Source organism: Oncorhynchus clarkii, chromosome 10 (genome assembly GCF_045791955.1).
Source record: "Oncorhynchus clarkii lewisi isolate Uvic-CL-2024 chromosome 10, UVic_Ocla_1.0, whole genome shotgun sequence".
Taxonomy (NCBI): Eukaryota; Metazoa; Chordata; class Actinopteri; order Salmoniformes; family Salmonidae; genus Oncorhynchus; species Oncorhynchus clarkii.
Window position 1 is genome coordinate 65,879,436 of NC_092156.1, and position 27,325 is coordinate 65,906,760.

General features: G+C 48.9%; 1 protein-coding gene across 6 annotated transcripts in view; it reads left to right on the plus strand.

Annotated features, from left to right (window-relative positions):
• Positions 1-27,325, plus strand: part of LOC139419013 (lipopolysaccharide-responsive and beige-like anchor protein) — a 313,075-nt gene that overhangs the window by 258,497 nt on the left and 27,253 nt on the right. For 3 of the 6 annotated variants that reach the window (XM_071168828.1, XM_071168830.1, XM_071168829.1), the window contains 5 exons: positions 7,258-7,347; positions 14,230-14,407; positions 15,537-15,602; positions 24,226-24,381; positions 25,063-25,104. In XM_071168828.1, the coding sequence (XP_071024929.1) occupies positions 7,258-7,347; positions 14,230-14,407; positions 15,537-15,602; positions 24,226-24,381; positions 25,063-25,104 (532 nt within the window). The remainder of the gene's footprint in view (positions 1-7,257; positions 7,348-14,229; positions 14,408-15,536; positions 15,603-24,225; positions 24,382-25,062; positions 25,105-27,325) is intronic. The other 3 variants (XM_071168831.1, XM_071168833.1, XM_071168832.1) reach the window with 1 other exon arrangement.

Below are 27,325 nucleotides of genomic sequence, written 5' to 3' on the forward strand. Positions count from 1 at the left end.
TGCCAGACATGGCAGCCAACCACTGAGACAGCCTCATCTGGCCCAGAGGGCACTGTGTGTGTACTGTGTAAACTCTAGCGCCGGGACCATACCAGTATGGTGATACTCGTTAGTATGAAGGTAAGGGAACACAACACAAAGCGGGTTGAACTGGTTTAGAAATCAGCTCTAATGTTGGAAACAAACATCATGATGTCATCCAGGGTCACATGTATTTATTTTCTAAGTTGTAGTACAATATGTTACATACAGCAGGTTTTTAAAGGACCAAAGAGATTGGTTTGCGTCGTGTTTTCATTTTTGTAATGGAAAAAATATCCTGATACCGGATATATAATATCCTGATATCCTAATAACCTCCAGAGATAACACAACGAGAGCTGGTCAACATAACTTCCTATATAATGCAATATTTATTTATTTGAAGACACTCTGAAGCCCCAAACAAATGATCCGTAAACAAATATCCTAATTGCTCTGATATCACAATTACTTATAATTGTATGTTCAGTTGGAATTAAGTGTGTACATTTGAAATGAACAACATTACCCGTCCACCAACCAAAACATATTCACACTGAACCTCCCTCAGAACTTTTACTATCAGAGTCCTGGCCAGAAAATCACCATCTTGACATCGGCGTTCAACAAGGACACAGTAGGGCGATAGTAGTCGTCATTTCCAGCAGTACACTCACTGTGGAACCGTGTTAGAGGTTGATTAGTGTCCGTGGGTGTTCAGCTGAAGGTCGAAGTGACTCAACTGTTCAGTTAGCTAGCTCTGGGACGTTTTGCTCAGGCTAATGTACAAGAGGACCCGTCTTCAGAGTCACTCTCTTCATTCAATTCCCAGCTGACGTTTATGAAAGGCGTGTGATGTTGGAAACTTGCTGGGCATAGGTCACCTATATACTTGCCCATACTACAATGTTATGACATATAGGCATGTGATTATGTGGGGCCACTGGCAAGGCCAATCTTCTTCAGGGGCGCTGGTCCGTATCTGATGAAGCCTCTATATTCTGTACATTTAAAGGACGGAGGAAGACCCCCCTCTGCAGCGAGGCTACGGTCATGTGATTTACTCAACCACTCGACAAGCTGCATCTGGATGGAAAACATGCTGTTTTTATGCAAATAAACGCATCACAGTAACCACATAACCGCACTTCGTTTTGAATGAAGGGAAATGAATAACCGAGGATGTCCTTGGCGTGTTGTCTGGTTTGTGGGGGTTGTGCGACAACTCAAGGCAGGTTCCTGTTTGCGTGGGTATGTTTAATTTATACTCGTATTACGTGAAAGCTGTAAAATGCAGACTGCATTGTCACTGGTGTGTGACGGCCGTGAGATTTTCCATAATCACAGACAAAGGACAGCGTGAGAGGGCAGGAGAGAGAGAGAGAGAGAGAGAGGGCAAGAGGGAGAGAGAGAGGGCAAGATGGAGAGAGAGAGGGCAAGAGGGAGAGAGAGAGGGCAGGAGAGAGAGAAGGCAGGAGAGAGAGAGGGCAAGAGAGAGAGAGGGCAAGAGAGAGAGAGGGCAAGAGAGAGAGAGGGCAAGAGAGAGAGGGCAAGAGAGAGAGAGAGGGCAAGAGAGAGAGAGAGGGGGCAAGAGAGAGAGAGAGGGGGCAAGAGAGAGAGAGAGGGGGCAAGAGAGAGAGAGAGGGGGCAAGAGAGAGAGAGAGGGCAGGAGAGAGAGAGGGCAGGAGAGAGAGAGAGGGCAAGAGAGAGAGAGAGAGAGAGAGGGCAGGAGAGAGAGAGAGAGAGAGAGGGCGGGAGAGAGAGAGAGAGAGAGAGGGCAGGAGAGAGAGAGAGAGAGAGAGAGAGAGGGGGGGCAGGAGAGAGAGAGAGAGAGAGGGCAGGAGAGAGAGAGAGAGAGAGAGAGGGGGGGCAGGAGAGAGGGGGCAGGAGAGAGAGAGAGGGGGCAGGAGAGAGAGAGAGGGGGCAAGAGAGAGAGAGAGAGAGAGGGGGCAAGAGAGAGAGAGAGAGAGAGAGGGGGCAAGAGAGAGAGAGAGAGAGAGGGGGCAGGAGAGAGAGAGAGAGAGAGGGGGCAGGAGAGAGAGAGAGAGGGGGCAGGAGAGAGAGCGAGAGAGAGAGAGGGGGCAGGAGAGAGAGAGAGAGAGGGGGCAGGAGAGAGAGAGAGAGAGGGGGGGCAGGAGAGAGAGAGAGGGGGCAAGAGAGAGAGAGGGGGCAAGAGAGAGAGAGAGGGGGCAAGAGAGAGAGAGAGGGCAGGAGAGAGAGAGGGCAGGAGAGAGAGAGAGAGAGGGCAGGAGAGAGAGAGGGCAAGAGAGAGAGAGAGGGCAGGAGAGAGAGAGAGAGAGAGAGGGCAGGAGAGAGAGAGAGAGAGGGCAGGAGAGAGAGAGAGAGAGAGAGGGCAGGAGAGAGAGAGAGAGAGAGAGAGAGAGAGGGGTCAGGAGAGAGAGAGAGAGAGAGAGAGAGGGCAGGAGAGAGAGAGAGAGAGAGGGGGGGGGACAGGAGAGAGGGGGCAGGAGAGAGAGAGAGGGGGCAGGAGAGAGAGAGAGGGGGCAGGAGAGAGAGAGGGGGGGCAGGAGAGAGAGAGAGGGGGCAAGAGAGAGAGAGAGAGAGAGGGGGCAGGAGAGAGAGAGAGAGAGAGAGGGGGCAGGAGAGAGAGAGAGAGGGGGCAGGAGAGAGAGCGAGAGAGAGAGAGGGGGCAGGAGAGAGAGAGAGGGGGCAAGAGAGAGAGAGGGGGCAGGAGAGAGAGAGAGGGGGCAAGAGAGAGAGAGGGGGCAGGAGAGAGAGAGAGAGGGGGCAAGAGAGAGAGAGAGGGGGCAGGAGAGAGAGAGAGGGGGCAGGAGAGAGAGAGAGAGAGGGGGCAGGAGAGAGAGAGAGAGCGGTTTCAGCCATGAGCCCTCTGTCAGCTGAGAGAGAGGGCAGGAGAGAGAGAGAGAGGTTTCACCCATGAGCCCTCTGTCAGCTGAGAGAGAGGGCAGGAGAGAGCAGGAGAGAGAGAGAGAGAGAGAGGGCAGGAGAGAGAGAGGGCAGGAGAGAGCGAGAGAGAGAGGGGGCAGGAGAGCGAGAGAGAGAGAGAGGGCAGGAGAGCGAGAGAGAGAGAGGGCAGGAGAGCGAGAGAGAGAGGGCAGGAGAGCGAGAGAGAGAGGGCAGGAGAGAGCGAGAGAGAGATGACAGGAGAGAGAGAGAGAGATGGCAGGAGAGAGAGAGAGAGAGGGCAGGAGAGAGAGAGAGAGGGCAGGAGAGCGAGAGAGAGAGGGCAGGAGAGCGAGAGAGAGAGAGGGCAGGAGAGCGAGAGAGAGAGAGGGCAGGAGAGCGAGAGAGAGGGCAGGAGAGAGAGAGAGAGGGCAGGAGAGCGAGAGAGAGGGGGGGGCAGGAGAGAGAGAGAGGGGGGCAGGAGAGAGAGAGCGAGAGAGAGGGGGGGCAGGAGAGAGAGAGGGGGGGGCAGGAGAGAGAGAGAGAGCGGGCAGTGGAGAGAGAGAGAGAGCGGGCAGGGGAGAGAGAGAGAGAGAGAGAGCGGGCAGGAGAGAGGGCAGGAGAGAGAGAGAGTGGGCAGGAGAGAGAGAGAGAGAGAGAGCAATCCCTGTACCAGTACTCTGTCCCTCCCTCCCTATCCTGTCCCTCTCTCCCTACCCTGTCCCTCTCTCCCTACCCTGTCCCTCCCTACCCTGTCCCTCCCTACCCTGTCCCTCCCTCCCTACCCTGTCCCTCCCTACCCTGTCCCTCCCTCTCTCTCCTGTCCCTCCCTACCCTGTTCCTTCTTACCCTGTCCCTTCCTCCCTCTCTCTCCTGTCCCTCCCTACCCTGTCCCTCCCTACCTCCCTCCACCACCACCTGTCCTCCATTGCCTGTTCTGACACAAACCAGCCCCGGAAGGCCTAGCCCAGACCAGACCACACCAGGACCATGGCTGAAACAGTTGTCACTCAGTAGTGGCGGTCTCCCTTGGCGCTACACCCCTCCATTCCAACCTCCACCCCCCTTGGCCCCTGGCCCTGACACGGCCCAGACTAGCAACCCATTTCCGCCTCCTCCACAGGCCTGCTTCCTCACAAAAACTGAGGGGCTGAGGCTGGCTACGGCTCGGGGCTGGAGACGCACTGCTGGTGTATTTGACTAATTAAAACTAACGTCGGGGTTCAGTCGGGTGTGTGGAGAAACCTCCCCAGCTGATTGGACACAGGGAGGAGGGTGACAACAAACTCTTTCTTAGACTCACTCACTTTCCTCCCTCTCTTCATTCATGTGTTTGTGTTCATGCAATACACCTCCAATCTCTCTCTTTCTCTCTCTTCAATCGTTCTCTCTTTTGCTCTCTCTCACACACACACACACACACACACACACACACACACACACACACACACACACACACACACACACACACAGAGAGAGAGTTTATCTGCTCTCTCTCTCTGATGGCACCATGCTATGCAGGGTGTGGATTTATTCATTCTCCTGATCATCAGAGCAGCTCCAAGGTAAATAGTGGGTGTCAGAGATCCAATTTACCGTCCGGTTGTATTAACCATGCACCAGGCTCCTGGCCATGCCTGGGTAATGGGCCTCTAGCTGGGGAAATGACCGACCACAGCCCCCCTCTCCCCACTGGTCCTGGTAATGAATCTGCATGCGTGGGTGGGTAGGTGGTGGGCTCAAGCACATCTGGATGGGAATGAGGTGATAAATCAGCGTTTGCCCTCGGTGCCCGCCATGCGATGCTCCAGTCACTGAGCATGAAGGGCAGCTGAATGGCAGGGGATGAGGAGGAGGAGGTACGGAGCGTGTTCTGTTGTCCTCTATAGAGGCCGCAGGGAGAGACCATACTGTACACACAGTCCAGTTCACGATCTGATGGAAGTGGACTGTATCATCGTATACTAATACAAGAGATTTTATCATATTTTTGGTTGTTAAAATGTGATATCAGAGAAATTGTATATATATATATATATATATAAGGAGGATTTAGTATTTAATATGTATAGTATAATATAGGGATATATATGGTAAAGCTCTTGCCAAATGTATTTTGGATGAACACGACAGACCACAGCTAATTACACCGGCACAGATGTTCATAGTGGTCCTGACGGACTACCCCTGACACCCCAGGCTCACACACTTTGATCAATCACCTCCATTTAATCCTCCTGCTGGTCCTGTGCCAAGCTACTAGGCTAGCTAGAGCTAGCGGCTGCAAACACCACTCACATTCACGCCGCGGACAAATACTGAAAAGTGTTCTTATTTTGTGTCATCAACATTTCTATGCAAATCTGAAATCATCTTGTAAAAGTCCTCTTTAGTTCCCCTTCATCAAACAGTGATGCTGTGAAGACATTGGGTTAGCTAGCTAGCGCTTATCGCCATCTTGCCCTGACTCCCATTCCAGTGATGTAATGACTTGGGCTTTTCCTAGAACCCCTACATGCATTCTCTGGTATTTCAAGATCCTCTTAGTGACTGTAGGGCTTTGTCCCAAATGGCACCCTATTCTCCTAACAGTGCACTCCTTTTGACCAGGGCCCTATGTAGGGAATAGGGTACTATTTTGGGACACATCCTAGATCATCTGTTTGTAATCGATGGCCCAGTCTAATGGTCCCAGGAGTGGATCTACACTAAATAAAGAGGGAGGGACAGATCCCATTGTTCTCCTCAGATGTGAGAGGAGTGGGGGATCAAAGCTTGAGTGGCTTTGAGGGTCGGGGAGAGAAAGGGAGAGAGAAGGAAAGAGCTGGAAAAGAGAGGAAGGGGGAGGTAAGAGGCAGGGAGTCGGACTGGGGGAAAGTGAGAGTGAGAGAGTCGAACCAAAGGCCTGGGTTTTCTGACGCTCACATATCAACTGGCGTCGGTCGAGGCCTCGAGTCTAGGCCGGGAGATTTTCTCATACCTGTTAGAGATTAGGAACCATCTTCTTCTTTTTTTTACTACACTGGGATCCTCCACAAAAGCTGGAAGGTAGGATGGCAGGCAGAGGCTGGAGTATAGGTCTGATCTGAAATGACTTCCACTTCCCTATGTAGTGCCTGATTTCTGACCAGGGTATAAATAGGGGTCTGGTTAAAATAAGTGCACTACATAGGGAATAGGGTGCCATTTCACATGAATCCCAGGTATACAGTAAGTATAGTCCGAGTCTATGGGCTTCACTGAGGCGCTCTCTCTCTCTCTCTTTCTCTCTCTCTCGCTCTCTCTCTCTCTTGCTCTGTTCTGCTCACATAGTTCTCTGCTCTTCTCCACACTCACTCTCTCACACGCAGTCACACACAGTCAGATTGCACGGCGCAGCAGTCACTCACTTAACCTCTGTCTTTCCTGCCCAAGATATTTCTTTCTTTCTCTCGCTCTCTCTCAATTCAATTTCAATGTAAGGTTCTTTACTGGCATGGGAAACATATATGTTATCATTGCCAAAGCAAGTGTGGTTGGTAACAAACAAAAGTGAAATAAACCATTTAAACAGTAAACATTACACATTACACAAAAGTTCCAAAATAATAAAGACATTTCAAATATCATTATGTCTATATACAGTGTTGTAACAATGTGAAAATAGTTAAAGTACAAAAGGGAAAATAAATAAACATAAATATGAGTTGTATTTACAATGTATTGGGTTGTATTTACTCTCTCTCTCTGTAGCCCCATCTCACCTAGAGTACTCCTACACACACCTACCTCTGTTGCTGTATGTATTCTTTACTGTGTTGACCATACACTAGTACATCTCTCTGTCCTCCCAGCCCTGTGTTACCTTGACTCTGTGGCCCCTGATGTTGTCCAGAGCTGAGAGGCGGCGTCTCCTGTGACATTTATGGTCCTATATCTCTTAATTAGCGCCACCTAACCCGCCTGTCTGTCTCGCTCTCTTTCTCTCTGTTTCTCTCTCTCGCTCTGTTTCTCTTTCTCTCTCTCTCGCTCTGTTTCTCTCTCTCTCTCTCTCACTTTCTCTCTCTCTCTCTCTCTACCTCTTTCTCTCTCTCTCTCTTACCTCTTTCTCTCTCTCTCTCCTCTCTCTCTCTCTACCCTCCCCCTCTCTCTCTACCTCTACCTCTCTCTCTACCCCCTGCTCTCTCTCTCTCTACCCCTCTCTCTCTCTCTCTCTCTCTCTCTCTCTCTCTCTCTCTCTCTCTCTCTACTCCTCTCTCTCTCTACTCCTCTCTCTCTACCCCTCTCTCTACCCCCCTCTCTCTCTCTCTACCTCTCTCTACCCCTCTCTCTCTCTACACCTATCTCTTTCTCTGTCTCTCTCTACTTCTCTTTCTCTCTACCTCTCGCCAGGCTGTGGAGGCACAGATCAGGAGTTTTGGACAGACCCCATGTCAGCTGCTCATCGAGCCACACCCACCAAGGAGCTCCGCCATGCAGGTGGTGAGTCTCGCACACACGTACGTGGGCGCTCACACACAGGCTGACCACCATACCATGCCCAATATCGTGCCCAATACCGTACCCAATACCATGCCCAATACCGTGCCCAATACCGTGCCCAATACCATGCCCAATACCATGCCCTATACCATGCCCAATACCATGCCCAATACCATGCCCAATACCGTGCCCATTACCGTACACAATACCGTGCCCAATACATGCCCAATACCGTACCCAATACCGTACACAATACCATGCCCAATACCGTGCCCAATACCGTACACAATACCATGCCCAATACCGTGCCCAGTACCATGCCCAATACCGTACCCAATACCGTACACAATACCATGCCAAATACCGTGCCCAATACCGTGCCCTATACCATGCCCTATACCATGCCCAATACCGTACCCAATGCCATGCCCTATACCATGCCCAATACCATGCCCAATACCGTACCCAATACCATGCCCAATACCGTACCCAATACCATGCCCAATACCGTGCCCTATACCATGCCCAATACCGTGCCCAATACCATGCCCAATACCATGCCCAATGCCATGCCCAATGCCATGCCCAATACCGTAATCAATATCATGCCCTATACCATACCCAATACCATGCCCAATACCATACCCTATACCATGCCCTGTACCATGCCCTATACCGTACCCAATACCATGCCCAATACCATGCCCAATACCGTAAGCAATACCATGCCCTATACCGTACCCAATACCGTAATCAATACCATGCCCTATACCGTACCCAATACCATGCCCTATACCATGCCCAATACCGTACCCAATACCATGCCCAATACCGTGCCCAATACCGTACCCAATACCATGCCCTATACCATGCCCTATACCGTACCCAATACCATGCCCAGTACCATGCCCTATACCATGCCCTATACCGTACCCAAAACCGTGCCCAATACCGTGCCCAATACCGTACCCAAACCTTGCCCTATACCGTACCCAATACCATACCCAATACCATACCCAATACCATGCCCTATACCATGCCCAGTACCATACCCAGTACCGTACCCAGTACCGTACCCAGTACCGTGCCCAGTACCGTTCCCAGTACAGACCCATCTCCTCAGTAGTGTAGATAGAGGCTCAATGGAATAGCCTTGACTGACTGCTAGTATGTCAAACGACGGTCTCTGCTTTGACTCATACTAGCCCGTCTATAGTCTTTCCTCTCCCCACCATCATCCCTCCATCCTAACCCTGGGAAACGTAAGCTCTGGTTTTGAACCTGTCTCCTCTCGTCCTCAGAGAGGGGTGAGGTGTGATTCTATGTGAAGGGATGAGGTGTGATTTTGGGTGTAAGGAGGGCGGATGAGGGTGAATGGATTAGCGCTGTGGAAACATGGTCCTGAGCCAAACTCCCACTCCACACCTTAGACAGACAGACGAGGGGACCAGGGGAGAACCAGAGGGAGGAGGACCGGCTGGGAACAATGGCCCATAGGTGACAGGCTTTTAAGGAGCAGGAAGAGGGGGGGCTGCGGATGACGTGCCGACTTGAGCCCCCATTAGTGGGGTGGCCCTGTGGTGCTGACAGCTGGAGACCATTGGCACACACATATACACACACACACACACACACACACACACACACACACACACACACACACACACACAAACATTCACACATACACACACACATGCACAAACACACACACATGCACAAACACACACACAAACAAACACATACACACACACATACACAAACACACACACACATAGCGCTGCCCATATGCCACCCATGTTTACCAAACACCCCATTAGCTCCGCACCACATATCCAAATAATGCTACATTCATCCACAGGTTGGGAGTCTAGGGTTTCCCCCAGACCTGGGTGCAAATACTACTTGATTTCTTTCCAACACTGTTAGCGTTTGCCTGCCTGGAGTGCCAGGTGGGTGAGGTTTGCTCTTTTTGAGGGTAGATCAGCTTTAATATTTGCCGATAGAACCCACAATCTATCAAAGTAATTGTTTGCATAATTTCTAATCCCCCTAATTTAGTTTTTTTATTTCTTTATATTTTTCCGCCTACCATCCCTCCCTGATTAGAGTAAATTTAATGGAAAACAGTACTTCTACTGCTACTTACAGCTATTTTATCTCACATGACTATAGAAATAACTTTATATATATTCCTAATTTCCTCTCTCTGCAAGTGCTGGATTTTCACACAGCGTCCAATCCTCCATTAATTCTGATCTTAACTCCAACTAAAAGATTTACCCATCTTTTCCAGTATAATGGCATTTTATCATTTCCTTTTGAAATACATCCCTCACTGTGATGTGTTACGAGGGTCCTGACTCAAAGCGAGCCACCGATGGACAGTACCTGAAAAGATGTTCTGTTGATTCTGTTTCCTCCCCTTCTAATGTCTTAATGAAATCAGAAGTTGACTATCCTGGCCTGGCGTACAGTATACTATTAGTAACAGTGTATTAACTCTTCCACTCTCACAGTAGGACAATACAGTAGGACAGTACAGTAGGGTGTAGTACAGTAGGGTGCAGTAGGGTACAGTATACTATTAGTAACAGTGTATTAACTCTTCCACTCTCACAGTAGGACAGTACAGTAGGACAGTACAGTAGGGTGTAGTACAGTAGGGTGCAGTAGGGTACAGTATACTATTAGTAACAGTGTATTAACTCTTCCACTCTCACAGTAGGACAGTACAGTAGGACAGTACAGTAGGGTGTAGTACAGTAGGGTGCAGTAGGGTACAGTATACTATTAGTAACAGTGTATTAACTCTTCCACTCTCACAGTAGGACAGTACAGTAGGGTGTAGTACAGTAGGGTGCAGTAGGGTACAGTATACTATTAGTAACAGTGTATTAACTCATCCACTCTCACAGTAGGACAGTACAGTAGGACAGTACAGTAGGATGCGGTACAGTAGGGTGCAGTAGGGTACAGTATACTATTAGTAACAGTGTATTAACTCATCCACTCTCACAGTAGGACAGTACAGTAGGACAGTACAGTAGGATGCGGTACAGTAGGGTATGGTACAATACATTAGGGTGCAGTACAGTAGGGTACAGTGCAGTCCATTAGGGTGCAGTACAGTAGGGTGCAGTGCAGTACAGTAGGGTGCAGTGCAGTACAGTAGGGTGCAGTGCAGTACAGTAGGGTGCAGTACAGTAGGGTGCAGTACAGTACAGTAGGGTGCGGTACAGTAGGGTGCGGTGCAGTAGGGTGCGGTGCAGTACAGTAGGGTGCGGTACAGTAGGGTGCGGTACAGTAGGGTGCAGTGCAGTATAGTAGAGTACAGTGCAGTATAGTAGGGTGCAGTGAAGTATAGTAGGGTGCAGTGCAGTGCAGTACAGTAGGGTGCAGTGCAGTACAGTGAGGTACAGTAAGAGCTGCTAAGATGAGTAGAATAACGAGGGGAGAAATGGGGAGACACTTTCCTAGACAAATAAACGTGTGGTGGTTGAGCAGGGCCTCAATTCCCTGTGGTGAGACACACGTACGTACGGAAATCCATTGGAAACTCGACCCCACTACTGGAGCAGGAGGGCATATGAGTCCATCCTTTCAAGTGGTTAAAGGTGTCTTGTATGTAATTGTTTGGCCTCTCCGGTGGTGGTAGGTGGGCCTGGTGTGTTTGGACAGGTTTGACGTGTCCTAGACAGACTGATGTTCAGGGCCTTCCCCTTTCCATTCACACCAGCAGCAGATGAGGGACTTCTTTCTTTCTCTCTCGCTCGCTTTCTTTCCCTCTTTCTCTCTCTCTCGCTCTCTCTCTCTCTCGCTCTTCCTCTCTCTCGCTCTTCCTCTCTCTCTCTCGCTTTCCCTCTTCCTCTCTTCCTCTCTCTCCCTCTTTCTTTCTCTCTCTCTGACTCACCCCCATTAATCTCTTTACACCTCTCTTTGCTGTGTCCTTCTCCACCTTTGTTTTCCATCCCTCCCCCTGTCTGAGTGTAGTGTGGTGTCAGACTCTGGTCCTGACATGTCCCCCTGTCTGAGTGTAGTGTGGTGTCAGACTCCAGTCCTGACATGTCCCCCTGTCTGAGTGTAGTGTGGTGTCAGACTCCAGTCCTGACATGTCCCCCTGTCTGAGTGTAGTGTGGTGTCAGACTCTGGTCCTGACATGTCCCCCTGTCTGAGTGTAGTGTGGTGTCAGACTCTGGTCCTGACATGTCCCCCTGTCTGAGTGTAGTGTGGTGTCAGACTCCAGTCCTGACATGTCCCCCTGTCTGAGTGTAGTGTGGTGTCAGACTCCAGTCCTGGCATGTCTCCCTGTCTGAGTTTAGTGTGGTGTCAGACTCCAGTCCTGGCATGTCCTCCTGTCTGAGTTTAGTATGGTGTCAGACTCCAGTCCTGGCATGTCTCCCTGTCTGAGTTTAGTGTGGTGTCAGACTCCAGTCCTGGCATGTCTCCCTGTCTGAGTTTAGTGTGGTGTCAGACTCCAGTCCTGACATGTCCCCCTGTCTGAGTGTAGTGTGGTGTCAGACTCTTGTCCTGACATGTCCCCCTGTCTGAGTGTAGTGTGGTGTCAGACTCCAGTCCTGACATGTCTCCCTGTCTGAGTGTAGTGTGGTGTCAGACTCCAGTCCTGACATGTCTCCCTGTCTGAGTGTAGTGTGGTGTCAGACTCCAGTCCTGACATGTCCCCCTGTCTGAGTGTAGTGTGGTGTCAGACTCCAGTCCTGACATGTCCCCCTGTCTGAGTGTAGTGTGGTGTCAGACTCTGGTCCTGACATGTCCTCCTGTCTGAGTGTAGTATGGTGTCAGACTCCAGTCCTGACATGTCCCCCTGTCTGAGTGTGGTGTGGTGTCAGACTCCAGTCCTGGCATGTCCCCCTGTCTGAGTTTAGTGTGGTGTCAGACTCCAGTCCTGGCATGTCTCCCTGTCTGAGTTTAGTGTGGTGTCAGACTCCAGTCCTGGCATGTCTCCCTGTCTGAGTTTAGTGTGGTGTCAGACTCCAGTCCTGGCATGTCCTCCTGTCTGAGTTTAGTATGGTGTCAGACTCCAGTCCTGGCATGTCTCCCTGTCTGAGTTTAGTGTGGTGTCAGACTCCAGTCCTGGCATGTCTCCCTGTCTGAGTTTAGTGTGGTGTCAGACTCCAGTCCTGACATGTCCCCCTGTCTGAGTGTGGTGTCAGATTCCAGTCCTGTCATGTCCCCATGTTGGTGTTCAGTAATGACGTTGTCAAAGTATTCTAGTAGCCTGTTAAAACAACAGAGATTTACCTCAGTGTGCCTCTGACATTAAGCATGTTTAGTATGTTCCCCAGCTCACTACAAGCATCCTGCAAATGACTCCTCAGACTGAACAAATGGCACCCTATTTTATGTGGAGTGCACTTTTATTGACCAGAACCCTGATCAGAAGGAGTGCACTATGTAGAGGGAATAGGGTGCCATTTGGGACGCAAGATGAATAATGTGTGTGAGCCAAGCCAGTAAAAACAACTCTTATCAGTAGAAGTGAACTCACATGGTTTAAAGTGCGTGTCGGTGTCTTGACGAAGCTTGGCAGGAACAAATGTCAAATCTTATATGAAGATAAATACAAAATGGGACTTTTATTTGACCGTTTGTGGCGACTGATTGTTACCAATGATGAAAGTATCAAGTTCACTTCTGACCATTGTCATGTTAAAGAACATTTCCTGAAGAGAACTGAGCAAAGTCTGAGAGTTTTGAGGAAGAATGTTGACTTTTGTCATTGTTAAAAGATAGATAAATAATGTCTGGCGTGTACACGAGTCCTTATATTTAGAGGTTCAGTCCAAGTAACTGCTAGTAGCCTCTTGATTCATCACAGATGGTGTAGAATGTCAGACTTGAGGAGGACTCCAGTACCCAGCAGCCCTCACTGACAGGTTATTAATGGTGCCACATTTGATGAGGCATTACCATAGAGATAGATAGAGCACTATAGATGGCTATAACCAATCACAGACGCCATAATGTAACACAGATACAAAGATGAGTCCTCTATCTGTATGGGCATTACAGTGTTAGGGAGGGAGCACTGTAACACTGCTAACACGGGGAGTTCCACAGAGGAGTTTTGGTGTGCAAGGGTATTTCACACACACACTATACACACACACTATACACTATACCAATCCTGTGGATTTTTCTCCTCTTACGTTTGGTTTGTTCGTTTGTTTGTCTTCCGTTTTAATAGTGACTTGTTGGTTCATCCTTAGTATTGACACAAACTTTGTCTTTAAGAAATAGTTTTCTTGTGTCTGTTTTTCTTGCCCTGACTTCTAATCGATGTTGTCATGTGAATAATGGTACTCTGTTTTTAGTACCTCAGCTTTTCTCCAGCTGGCCTCCTTCCCTATCTGTAGCTTTTCTCCAGCTGGCCTCCTTCCCTATCTGTAGCTTTTCTCCAGCTGGCCTCCTTCCCATCTGTAGCTTTTCTCCAGCTGGCCTCCTTCCCTATCTGTAGCTTTTCTCCAGCTGCCCTCCTTCCCTATCTGTAGCTTTTCTCCAGCTGGCCTCCTTCCCTATCTGTAGCTTTTCTCCAGCTGGCCTCCTTCCCTATCTGTAGCTTTTCTCCAGCTGGCTTCCTTCCATATCTGTAGCTTGGCCTCTGAGTGCTGCAACTCCATGCTAGCTTCCCAGCTAACTTTCTCTCTGTCCTTCTCCTCCCTTCCCTCTCTCTCTCTCTCTCTCTCTCTCTCTCTCTCTCTCTCTTTTCTGTGTGCTGCTGCTCCTGCTGTTCCCTCTCCTCCTCCGCTGCTCCATCCCTCGTTCGCTCCTGCTCTTCGTCTGTGGATCTATCCATCCTCCTCTCCCTCCTTCCGTCCATCCGTCCGTTGATCTGTCCATCACCACCAGTATGTCCTCCTGCAGAGCCCGTTGATGTTCACGGAGCAGATGCAGCAGGATGTCATCATGGTGTTGAAGTTCCCCAGCAACTCTCCCGTGGCCCACGTGGCCGCCAACACCCAGCCGGGCCTCGCCGCGCCCGCCATCATCACCGTCACCGCCAACCGCCTCTTCGCCGTCAACAAGTGGCACGGCCTGTCCGGTAAGAGGGGGATTGTAGGAAATGGAGTCTAAAGTAGGATTATCTTGTAGAGGTCAGCAGGATTATTTTTTAAAACCTTTATGTAACAAGTCAGTTAAGAACAAATTCTTGTTTTACAATGGCGGCCTAACCCGGCCAAACCCTCCCCTAACCCGGACGACGCTGGAACAATTGTGCGCCACCCTATGGCTTGAAATGTACGTTTAACCAATTCATTGAAATTCAACTCATATGTAGGATATGAGATCAAGGATATACTATTTTTTTAATCAAGTCTGATTTCATAAAGCACGTCAAGGACCGGTACACAGAGTAGAGTGTTTTGGAGCACACAGTTGAGGACAACACGTTTGTCCACACACAGCATCGTATCCAAAGGCCTTCAGTCAGTATTTATCTGTGTATCTCAACGAGAGCAGCCAATAGGCTTGTCTCTCATCTTCCCAGGACAGGACGTTGATTTCTGAGACAGTTGAGCGGTCCTCCTAAAAGGCAGGATCAAATGTGACACGTGCACTCTGCCAGCGTTAGGTTTCCCTTCCACTTTGATGCATCAAGACCTCACTCCTCATGGTTTATTTATTAAACATCAACCCTGCTGTGGAATAACAGGGAAGGGGATATGGGATGAAGTCTGACGTTAGGAAACTCAAAGACAATAAAGATGTGTAGATCTCATTTTGTTTTGATGAGTGGATTTCATGTGATATTGTTTGTGGTTAGATCTTGAATTGTGATATTAGTGTTATTTGAACTTGTTTATGGCACAAATCTGTATTATTAGAGGATGTTCAGATGTAAGGATTCACGATATTCTGTTATAAACTTGGTTATGTATTACTATGTGTTATCAGAGTCTATTTGGAGCCACAAAAAATGGTTTTACAGCTAAATGTAACTCTTGTGAGAGCGCTCTGGGGGACAATAGGCTTTGAGTGTGGCAAATTACATTTTAGCATCTCCCATATGGAACAGAAGCCAAAGTACTCCACAGGGCCAAATCACTGATATTAAACCCATCCTTCTTTCTGCATCCCACTCATTCCTTCCTCCCACACCACTCTTTTCGTCTCTCTCTCTCTCTCCTCTCTCTCTCTCTCTATCTCTCTCTCCTCTCTCTCTCTCTCAGGTCATCAAGGCTCCTCTGTGCAGGACCAGCAGTACCAACTACCCGTGGAAATAGACCCCCTGATAGGTATGCCACTTGTGTCTGTGTTTGTATGTTGGTGTGTGCTCAAACGTGTGTGTCTCTCTGTCTGTGTGTGTCTCTGGGATTCATTGTGATGGCCCAAGGCAGTGTCCCTGGCCAGTAGCTTGCTGTTGTTTCCCAGCCTCTGCCCACCAACAGCCCCCCCCCTCCACTCTGCTCTCTCCTCTGCTAAACCATTTGCATGCAAATTGGAATGCAATGAGCTGTGGCCTGGACTGGTATTTCATCATCAACCTCTCCCCCTCTCCTCTATCTCTCTCTCTCCATCTCTCTCTTTCTCTCTCTCACAGTTTTTCTTACTCTCTCTCTCTGGTTTAATTTGAGCGGGGGAAAGGATCTGTGTCAGTATAAATGAATATGAATGCGGTAATAATGTGTGATTGAGAATGCGCGGCGGGCGGATGTCAGGACAATATGGGCGCCTCTCATCACTCACGACTTGTTGATGAGGAGGCGAGCAGAGCAGCGGAGCGTTAGTGATGTATAGGATACACTGTCTGGGATAGAGTGGTCAGAGACAGAGCTCTAGTAATGTATAGGATACACTGTCTGGGAGAGAGTGGTCAGAGACAGAGCTCTAGTGATGTATAGGATACACTGTCTGGGAGAGAGTGGTCAGAGACAGAGCTCTAGTAATGTATAGGATACACTGTCTGGGAGAGAGTGGTCAGAGACAGAGCTCTTTCTCTCTCTCCTTTATTGTTCTCTCTCTCCCCTTGTTTTCTCTCATTCTTCCTCTCTCTGTTGCTCTCTTGACCTCGCAAATGTTCTCTCTCCTTTTCTTCTCTCTCTCTCTGTCTCGTTCTCTCTCTCTGTCTCGTTCTCTCTCTCTGTCTCGTTCTCTCTCTCTGTCTCGTTCTCTCTCTCTGTCTCGTTATCTCTCTGTCTCTCTCTCTGTCTCGTTCTCTCTCTCTGTCTCGTTCTCTCTCTCTGTCTCGTTCTCTCTCTCTGTCTCGTTCTCTTTCTCTCGTTCTCTCTCTGTCTCGTTCTCTCTCTCTGTCTCGTTCTCTGTCTCGTTCTCTCTCTCTGTCTCGTTCTCTCTCTCTGTCTCGTTCTCTGTCTCTCGTTCTCTCTTTCTCTGTCTCGTTCTCTCTCTCTGTCTCGTTCTCTCTCTCTGTCTCGTTCTCTGTCTCTCGTTCTCTCTCTGTCTCGTTCTCTCTCTGTCTCGTTCTCTCTCTCTGTCTCGTTCTCTCTCTCTGTCTCTCGTTCTCTCTCTCTGTCTCGTTCTCTCTCTCTGTCTCGTTCTCTCTCTCTCTCTCGTTCTCTCTCTCTGTCTCGTTCTCTGTCTCGTTCTCTCTCTCTGTCTCGTTCTCTCTCTCTGTCTCGTTCTCTCTCTCTGTCTCGTTCTCTCTCTCTGTCTCGTTCTCTCTCTCGTCCAAACACACGTTTCCTCTAACGGCTGTCTAGTTAAAATGTCATTCCCAGCAGCTCATCTCCATCCAGATCCATTTCTCCCCTTTTATGACCCTCTTTTTTTATATACTGTGTGTGTGTCGTATCAAATCAACTTTGATTTGCTTTGTAAACAACAGGTGTGGACTAGTGAAATGTTTACTTACGGGCCCTTCCCAACAATGCAGAGAGAAAGAAAATAGAGAAATAATAGAAAAGTAAAACCCGTAATAATAAAAGTTATAATAAATACAATAACTTGTTGTGCAGGGGTACGAGGTAATTGAGGTAGATATCTACATATAACCAAGAATAAAGTGACAGATAGTAAACAGTACCAGTTGATATGCAGGGTACGAGGTAATTGAGGTAGATATCTACATATAACCAAGAATAAAGTGACAGATAGTAAACAGTACCAGTTGATATGCAGGGGTACGAGGTAATTGAGGTAGATATCTACATATAACCAAGAATAAAGTGACAGATAGTAAACAGTACCAGTTGATATGCAGGGTACGAGGTAATTGAGGTAGATATCTACATATAACCAAGAATAAAGTGACAGATAGTAAACAGTACCAGTTGATATGCAGGGGTACGAGGTAATTGAGGTAGATATCTACATATAACCAAGAATAAAGTGACAGATAGTAAACAGTACCAGTTGATATGCAGGGGTACGAGGTAATTGAGGTAGATATCTACATATAACCAAGAATAAAGTGACAGATAGTAAACAGTACCAGTTGATATGCAGGGTACGAGGTAATTGAGGTAGATATCTACATATAACCAAGAATAAAGTGACAGATAGTAAACAGTACCAGTTGATATGCAGGGGTACGAGGTAATTGAGGTAGATATCTACATATAACCAAGAATAAAGTGACAGATAGTAAACAGTACCAGTTGATATGTAGGGGTACGAGGTAATTGAGGTAGATATCTACATATAACCAAGAATAAAGTGACAGATAGTAAACAGTACCAGTTGATATGCAGGGGTACGAGGTAATTGAGGTAGATATCTACATATAACCAAGAATAAAGTGACAGATAGTAAACAGTACCAGTTGATATGCAGGGGTACGCGGCAATTGAGGTAGATATCTACATATAACCAAGAATAAAGTGACAGATAGTAAACAGTACCAGTTGATATGCAGGGGTACGAGGTAATTGAGGTAGATATTTACATATAACCAAGAATAAAGTGACAGATAGTAAACAGTACCAGTTGATATGTAGGGGTACGAGGTAATTGAGGTAGATATCTACATATAACCAAGAATAAAGTGACAGATAGTAAACAGTACCAGTTGATATGCAGGGTACGAGGTAATTGAGGTAGATATCTACATATAACCAAGAATAAAGTGACAGATAGTAAACAGTACCAGTTGATATGTAGAGGTACGAGGTAATTGAGGTAGATATTTACATATAACCAAGAATAAAGTGACAGATAGTAAACAGTACCAGTTGATATGCAGGGTACGAGGTAATTGAGGTAGATATCTACATATAACCAAGAATAAAGTGACCGTAAACAGTAACAGCAGCATATGTGATGAGACAAAAGAGTTGGTACAAAAAGGGTCAATGCAGACCGTCCAGGTAGCTATTGATTACTATTTAACTATTTAACGGTCTTATGGCTTGGGGATAGAAGCTGTTCAGGTTCCTGTTGGTTCCAGACTTGGTGCATCGGTGCCGCTTGCTGTGCGGTAGCAGAGAGAACATGCTATGACTTGGGTGGTTGGAGACTTTGACCATTTTTAGGGCCTTCCTCTGACACCGCCTGGTATAGAGGCCCTGGATGGCAGGGAGCTCGGCCCCAGTGACGGACTGGGCCGTCGGCACTACCCTCTGTAGAGCCTTGCGGTTGGATGCCAAGCATATGCCGTACCAAGTTGTGATGCAGCCAGTCAAGATGCTCTCAATGGTGCAGCTGTAGAAGTTTTTGAGAATGTGGGGACCCATGCCAAATCTTTTCATCCTCCTGAGGGGGAAGAGGTGTTGTCGCCCCCCCCCCTCCCCCCATGACTGTGTTGGTGTGTGCGGACCATGATAGATCCTTAGTGATGTGAACACAGAGGGACTTGAAGCTCTCGCCCTGCTCCACTGAAGCCCCGTCCATGTGAATGGGGGCGTGCTCGTCCCTTCGTTTCCTGTAGTCCACGATCAGTTCCTTGGTCTTACTGATGTTGAGGGAGAGGTTGTTGTTCTGGCACCACACTGCTAAGTGTCTGACCTCCTCCCTATAGGCTGTCTGATCATAGTCTGTGATCAGGCCTACCAATGTTGTGTCGTTGGCAAACTCACCAACTGGGACGGCCCGTCAGGAAGTCCAGGATCCAGTGTTCGGTTCCAGGGTTCTTAGCTTAGTGATGAGCTTGGAGGGCACTATGGTGTTGAACGCTGAGCTGTTGTCAATGAACAGCACTATCACATACAGTGCCTTGCGAAAGTATTCGGCCCCCTTGAACTTTGCGACCTTTTGCCACATTTCAGGCTTCAAACATAAAGATATAAAACTGTATTTTTTTCTGAAGAATCAACAACAAGTGGGACACAATCATGACGTGGAAGGACATTTATTGGATATTTCAAACTTTTTTAACAAATCAAAAACTGAAAAATTGGGCGTGCAAAATTATTCAGCCTCTTTACTTTCAGTGCAGCAAACTCTCTCCAGAAGTTCAGTGAGGATCTCTGAATGATCCAATGTTGACCTAAATGACTAATGATGATAAATACAATCCACCTGTGTGTAATCAAGTCTCCGTATAAATGCACCTGCACTGTGATAGTCTCAGAGGTCCGTTAAAAGCGCAGAGAGCATCATGAAGAACAAGGAACACACCAGGCAGGTCCGAGATACTGTTGTGAAGAAGTTTAAAGCCGGATTTGGATACAAAAAGATTTCCCAAGCTTTAAACATCCCAAGGAGCACTGTGCAAGCGATGATATTGAAATGGAAGGAGTATCAGACCACTGCAAATCTACCAAGACCTGGCCGTCCCTCTAAACTTTCAGCTCATACAAGGAGAAGACTGATCAGAGATGCAGCCAAGAGGCCCATGATCACTCTGGATGAACTGCAGAGATCTACAGCTGAGGTGGGAGACTCTGTCCATAGGACAACAATCAGTCGTATATTGCACAAATCTGGCCTTTATGGAAGAGTGGCAAGAAAAAAGCCATTTCTTAAAGATATCCATAGAAAGTGTTGTTTAAAGTTTGCCACAAGCCACCTGGGAGACACACCAAACATGTAGAAGAAGGTGCTCTGGTCAGATGAAACCAAAATTGAACTTTTTGGCAACAATGCAAAACGTTATGTTTGGTGTAAAAGCAACACAGCTGAACACACCATCCCCACTGTCAAACATGGTGGTGGCAGCATCATGGTTTGGGCCTGCTTTTCTTCAGCAGGGACAGGGAAGATGGTTAAAATTGATGGGAAGATGGATGGAGCCAAATACAGGACCATTCTGGAAGAAAACCTGATGGAGTCTGCAAAAGACCTGAGACTGGGACGGAGATTTGTCTTCCAACAAGACAATGATCCAAAACATAAAGCAAAATCTACAATGGAATGGTTCAAAAATAAACATATCCAGGTGTTAGAATGGCCAAGTCAAAGTCCAGACCTGAATCCAATCGAGAATCTGTGGAAAGAACTGAAAACTGCTGTTCACAAATGCTCTCCATCCAACCTCACTGAGCTCAAGCTGTTTTGCAAGGAGGAATGGGAAAAAATGTCAGTCTCTCGATGTGCAAAACTGATAGAGACATACCCCAAGCGACTTACAGCTGTAATCGCAGCAAAAGGTGGCGCTACAAAGTATTAACTTAAGGGGGCTGAATAATTTTGTACGCCCAATTTTTCAGTTTTTGATTTGTTAAAAAAGTTTGAAATATCCAATAAATGTCGTTCCACTTCATGATTGTGTCCCACTTGTTGTTGATTCTTCACAAAAAAATACAGTTTTATATCTTTATGTTTGAAGCCTGAAATGTGGCAAAAGGTCGCAAAGTTCAAGGGGGCCGAATACTTTCGCAAGGCACTGTAGGTGTTCATCTTGTCCAGGTGGAAAAGGGCAGTGTGGAGTCCAATAGAGATTGTGTCTTCTGTGGATCTGTTGGGTTGGTATGCAAATTTGAGTGGGTCCAGGGTGTCTAGAATGATGGTGTTGATGTGAGCCATGACCAGCCTTTCAAAGCATTTCATTGCTACAGATGTGAGTCCTATGGGGCGATAGTCATTTATACAGGTTACTATGGTGATCATAGGCACAGGGACTATGGTCGTCTTCTTGAAACATGTAGGTATTACAGACTGGGCCCGGGAGAGGTTGAAAATCAAATCAAATCAAATTTATTTATATAGCCCTTCGTACATCAGCTGATATCTCAAAGTGCTGTACAGAAACCCAGCCTAAAACCCCAAACAGCAAGCAATGCAGGTGTAGAAGCACGGTGGCTAGGAAAAACTCCCTAGAAAGGCCAAAACCTAGGAAGAAACCTAGAGAGGAACCAGGCTATGTGGGGTGGCCAGTCCTCTTCTGGCTGTGCCGGGTGGAGATTATAACAAAACATGGTCAAGATGTTCAAATGTTCATAAATGACCAGCATGGTCGAATAATAATAAGGCAGAATAGTTGAAACTGGAGCAGCAGCACAGTCAGGTGGACTGGGGACAGCAAGGAGTCATCATGTCAGGTATTCCTGGGGCATGGTCCTATGGCTCAGGTCCTCCGAGAGAGAGAAAGAAAGAGAGAATTAGAGAGAGCATATGTGGGATGGCCAGTCCTCTTCTGGCTGTGCCGGGTGGAGATTATAACAGAACATGGCCAAGATGTTCAAATGTTCATAAATGACCAGCATGGTCGAATAATAATAAGGCAGAACAGTTGAAACTGGAGCAGCAGCACAGCCAGGTGGACTGGGGACAGCAAGGAGTCATCATGTCAGGTAGTCCTGGGGCATGGTCCTAGGGCTCAGGTCCTCCGAGAGAGAGAAAGAGAGAAGGAGAGAATTAGAGAACGCACACTTAGATTCACACAGGACACCGAATAGGACAGGAGAAGTACTCCAGATATAACAAACTGACCCTAGCCCCCCGACACATAAACTACTGCAGCATAAATACTGGAGGCTGAGACAGGAGGGGTCAGGAGACACTGTGGCCCCATCCGAGGACACCCCCGGACAGGGCCAAACAGGAAGGATATAACCCCACCCACTTTGCCAAAGCACAGCCCCCACAACACTAGAGGGATATCTTCAACCACCAACTTACCATCCTGAGACAAGGCTGAGTATAGCCCACAAAGACCTCCGCCACGGCACAACCCAAGGGGGGGGGGGGGGGGGGGGGGGGGCAGTGAAGACACTTGTCAGCTCTGAGTATGCGTTCTGGTAGTCCGTCTGGCCCTGCAGCCTTGAGTGTTAATTAACCTTTTTAAGGTCTTACTCACATTGGCTATGGCTCTCATGCATGGTTCAGTGTTGCTTGCCTCTATACACTTATTACTGATGTGACTGATGTGGTAAACTCCTACTGGAACATATTCCAGTCTGTGCTAGCGAATGCACGGCCGATTCTATCTCTGCCACTCACTCACAGCTCTGTTTTGTCATTTTTCAGCACCAGCCCACACGCTCCACATCACATGTATCATGCGTGTGGTGAGGGGATATTTTCTTAACGTGTCATTTATGTATTTATACTTCTCACATTCCACAAGGAGCTTCAGTTTAAACACAGTAAATTGTATTTGGCTGGTGGGGCGGCCGTGGCGGGGGAAAATGTTGATAATTGGTTGAAGTATTCCTCAGACTTGGCGTGCTGGTCTCTGTCAGGGATGCCTTGGGCCGGACCCTCACCTGTTCATCTTGAGTTAGAGCAGAAGAGAGAGAAAGAAAGCCTGAGAGAAAGGGAGGATTAAGTTACAGAAGTCTAGAACCTAATGTGCCTGTTTGTTCCCTGGACACAGATTAAGTCTAGTCCTGGACTAAAAAATATTGATAATGATTTAGGATTCGACTTAATCTTTGTCCGGGAAACTGGCGCAGCATATCTTAATATCTAACCGACTACAAAGCACTTCATGATAGATGGCTACGTCTGCAAGGCCAAGGAAATGCATCAGTCCAAAACAGACATGGCCCTGCCTTTGTTTTAGCCTGTTATTTCTTTTGTCTTTTCTCTCTCTCTCTATCTCTCCCACTCACTCTCACTCACTCACTCTCACACACACACTCACACACACACACACACACACACACACAAACCTCCAACTCAGCGATAAGGGGCCAAAGTGGATTTAATTTATGTTGTCCTGACTATGCGTGGCTCCTCTCCTCTTCTTAGCTATTGGAAGTCTCTTCTCCTTCTGGGGAGAGAGAGAATATGCACGCTCATCGTTACTCAAACTCTTAGGCCCAGTGGAAAATGTGAAACCCTTGTAAACGCCACGTCCTAGATGTTTTATGTATTCCCTCACAAATCAAAATGGTGGTGCTGCTGCCGTGGCGACGAACGTGCGGTAGCTCCAGTAATGGTCTGATGTCTTTGTGAAAACGATTAACGCGGAGATATCGTAAAGGAAAACCATCAGATTTTATACAATACATTTTTCCTCAGACTTACATGCTTTACTTAATGAATTACATTTGTCTGTATTTCTATCCTCTTCCTCACCTCCCCCTGTCCCCTCCTCCCTACCCCTCTCTCCCTCCACCATCCCTCCCTCCCTCTCTACCTGCCCATCCTCCTCCCTCGCTCCCTCCCCTCCCTCCCTCTCTCCCTCCCCCTCCCTCCCACTCCCCCTCCCTCCCTCTCTCCCTCCCCCCTCCCTCCCTCTCTCCCTCCCCGTCTCCCTCTCTCTCTCTCCCTCCCCGTCTCCCTCTCTCTCTCTCCCTCCCCGTCTCCCTCTCTCTCTCTCCCTCCCCGTCCCCCTCTCTCTCTCTCCCTCCCCGTCCCCCTGTCTCTCTCCCTCCCCGTCCCCCTGTCTCTCTCCCTCCCCGTCCCCCTGTCTCTCTCCCTCCCCGTCCCCCTCTCTCTCTCCCTCCCCGTCCCCCTCCCTCCTTCTCTCTATCCCTCCCCCATCCCCCTCCCTCCTTCTCCCCTCCCTCCCTCTCTCCCTCCTTCTCCTCCCCCCTCATCCTTCCACCTCCCTCCTCCTCTCCTTCCCCTCTCCAGCCAGTAACGTGGGGACCCACCGTCGTCAGATCACAGACCTGTTGGACCAGAGCATTCACATCCACTCTCAGTGTTTCATCATCACTGCAGACAACCGCTTCATCCTGCTCTGTGGCTTCTGGGACAAGAGCTTCCGCGTCTATTCCACTGACTCAGGTACAGCCTTTACAAATTTGCTTTACCGAGTTCTATATAGGCAACTGACCTAGGTACATCCTTTATTGTAGAGTGACTTCAGAGTCCTATTCACTCCACTGCCCTTATGCATATGTTCATTAAGACTTCGATATAGTCATCTGACCCAGGCACAGTCTTTATACTTATTTCCCCTACAGATTCTTATTATCTTCTCTGACTCAGGTACAGCCCTGACAACATATGAGCACTGTGTATATCACTGACTCAGAATCAGTACTTATTCTAGAATCTAGAGCAACTTCAGAGTCTCATTATTCACTCCCCTTCACCCCATCAGAGCCCCGTGTTCTCAACTGATTCAGCCTTTACTACACAGCTCCATCTGAGTCCTGTGTGCTTCACTGACTCAGGAACAGCCTTTTTGTATTTTGCTCTACCACAAATCAAATGTATTTATAAAGCCCTTTTTACATCAGCAGATGTCACAAAGTGCTTATACAGAAACCCAGCCTAAAACTCCAAACAGCAAGCAATGCAGATGTAGCAATGCACCCCTTCTGAGTGCTCTGTAGTCAACTGAACCAGGCACAGCCGTTCAAATATAGTTCCATCAGAGGCCTGTATTCTCCCTGACCCGATTACAGCCCTTATTCTAGAGCGTCTTTCAGTGTCCTATTAACTTCACCATTCATTTCACAGCCCCTAATCATCGGCCCTTCCACAAGACACCTAATCCATCAGGTACAGCCTTTATAGTAGGTGTAGGTATAGCCCCATTAGAGCCATGTTTACTGTACTGACCCAGGTACAGCCTTTATAGTAGGTGTAGGTATAGCCCCATTAGAGCCATGTTTACTGTACTGACCCAGGTACAGCCTTTATTGTAGGTGTAGGTATAGCTCCATTAGAGCCCTGTTTACTCTACTGACCCAGGTACAGCTTTTATAGTAGGTGTAGGTATAGCCCCATTAGAGCCATGTTTACTGTACTGACCCAGGTACAGCCTTTATAGTAGGTGTAGGTATAGCCCCATTAGAGCCCTGTTTACTGTACTGACCCAGGTACAGCCTTTATAATAAGCATAGGTATATAAGCATAGGTATAGCCTCTATCCTCCAGCTCCATACGTCCCCGGCTACGTCTCTGTCCCCCGGCTACGTCTCTGTCCCCCGGCTCCGTCTCTGTCCCCCGGCTCCGTCTCTGTCCCCCGGCTCCGTCTCTGTCCCCCGGCTCCGTCTCTGTCCCCCGGCTACGTCTCTGTCCCCCGGCTACGTCTCTGTCCCCCGGCTACGTCTCTGTCCCCCGGCTCCGTCTCTGTCCCCCGGCTCCGTCTCTGTCCCCCGGCTCCGTCTCTGTCCCCCGGCTCCGTCTCTGTCCCCCGGCTCCGTCTCTGTCCCCCGGCTCCGTCTCTGTCCCCCGGCTCCGTCTCTGTCCCCCGGCTCCGTCTCTGTCCCCCGGCTACGTCTCTGTCCCCCGGCTACGTCTCTGTCCCCCGGCTACGTCTCTGTCCCCCGGCTACGTCTCTGTCCCCCGGCTACGTCTCTGTCCCCCGGCTACGTCTCTGTCCCCCGGCTACGTCTCTGTCCCCCGGCTACGTCTCTGTCCCCCGGCTACGTCTCTGTCCCCCGGCTACGTCTCTGTCCCCCGGCTACGTCTCTGTCCCCCGGCTCCGTCTCTGTCCCCCGGCTCCGTCTCTGTCCCCCGGCTCCGTCTCTGTCCCCCGGCTCCGTCTCTGTCCCCCGGCTCCGTCTCTGTCCCCCGGCTCCGTCTCTGTCCCCCGGCTCCGTCTCTGTCCCCCGGCTCCGTCTCTGTCCCCCGGCTCCGTCTCTGTCCCCCGGCTCCGTCTCTGTCCCCCGGCTCCGTCTCTGTCCCCCGGCTCCGTCTCTGTCCCCCGGCTCCGTCTCTGTCCCCCGGCTACGTCTCTGTCCCCCGGCTACGTCTCTGTCCCCCGGCTACGTCTCTGTCCCCCGGCTACGTCTCTGTCCCCCGGCTACGTCTCTGTCCCCCGGCTACGTCTCTGTCCCCCGGCTACGTCTCTGTCCCCCGGCTACGTCTCTGTCCCCCGGCTACGTCTCTGTCCCCCGGCTACGTCTCTGTCCCCCGGCTACGTCTCTGTCCCCCGGCTACGTCTCTGTCCCCCGGCTCCGTCTCTGTCCCCCGGCTCCGTCTCTGTCCCCCGGCTCCGTCTCTGTCCCCCGGCTACGTCTCTGTCCCCCGGCTCCGTCTCTGTCCCCCGGCTCCGTCTCTGTCCCCCGGCTCCGTCTCTGTCCCCCGGCTCCGTCTCTGTCCCCCGGCTACGTCTCTGTCCCCCGGCTACGTCTCTGTCCCCCGGCTACGTCTCTATTTATCCCAGCTCCATCTCTATATATTCTGTATATCCCAGCTCCATCTCTATATATTCTGTATATCCCAGCTCCATCTCTATATATTCTGTATATCCCAGCTCCATCTCTATATATTCTGTATATCCCAGCTCCATCTCTATATATTCTGTATATCCCAGCTCCATCTCTATATATTCTGTATATCCCAGCTCCATCTCTATATATTCTGTATATCCCAGCTCCATCTCTATATATTCTGTATATCCCAGCTCCGTCTCTATATATTCTGTATATCCCAGCTCCGTCTCTATATATTCTGTATATCCCAGCTCCGTCTCTATATATTCTATATATCCCGGCTCCATCTCTATATATCCCGGCTCCATCTCTATATATTCTGTATATCCCGGCTCCATCTCTATATATTCTGTATAGCCCGGCTCCGTCTCTATATATCCCAGCTCCGTCTCTATATATCCCGGCTCCGTCTCTATATATTCTATATATCCCGGCTCCATCTCTATATATCCCAGCTCCGTCTCTATATATTCTGTATATCCCAGCTCCATCTCTATATATTCTGTATATCCCGGCTCCATCTCTATATATTCTATATATCCCAGCTCCGTCTCTATATA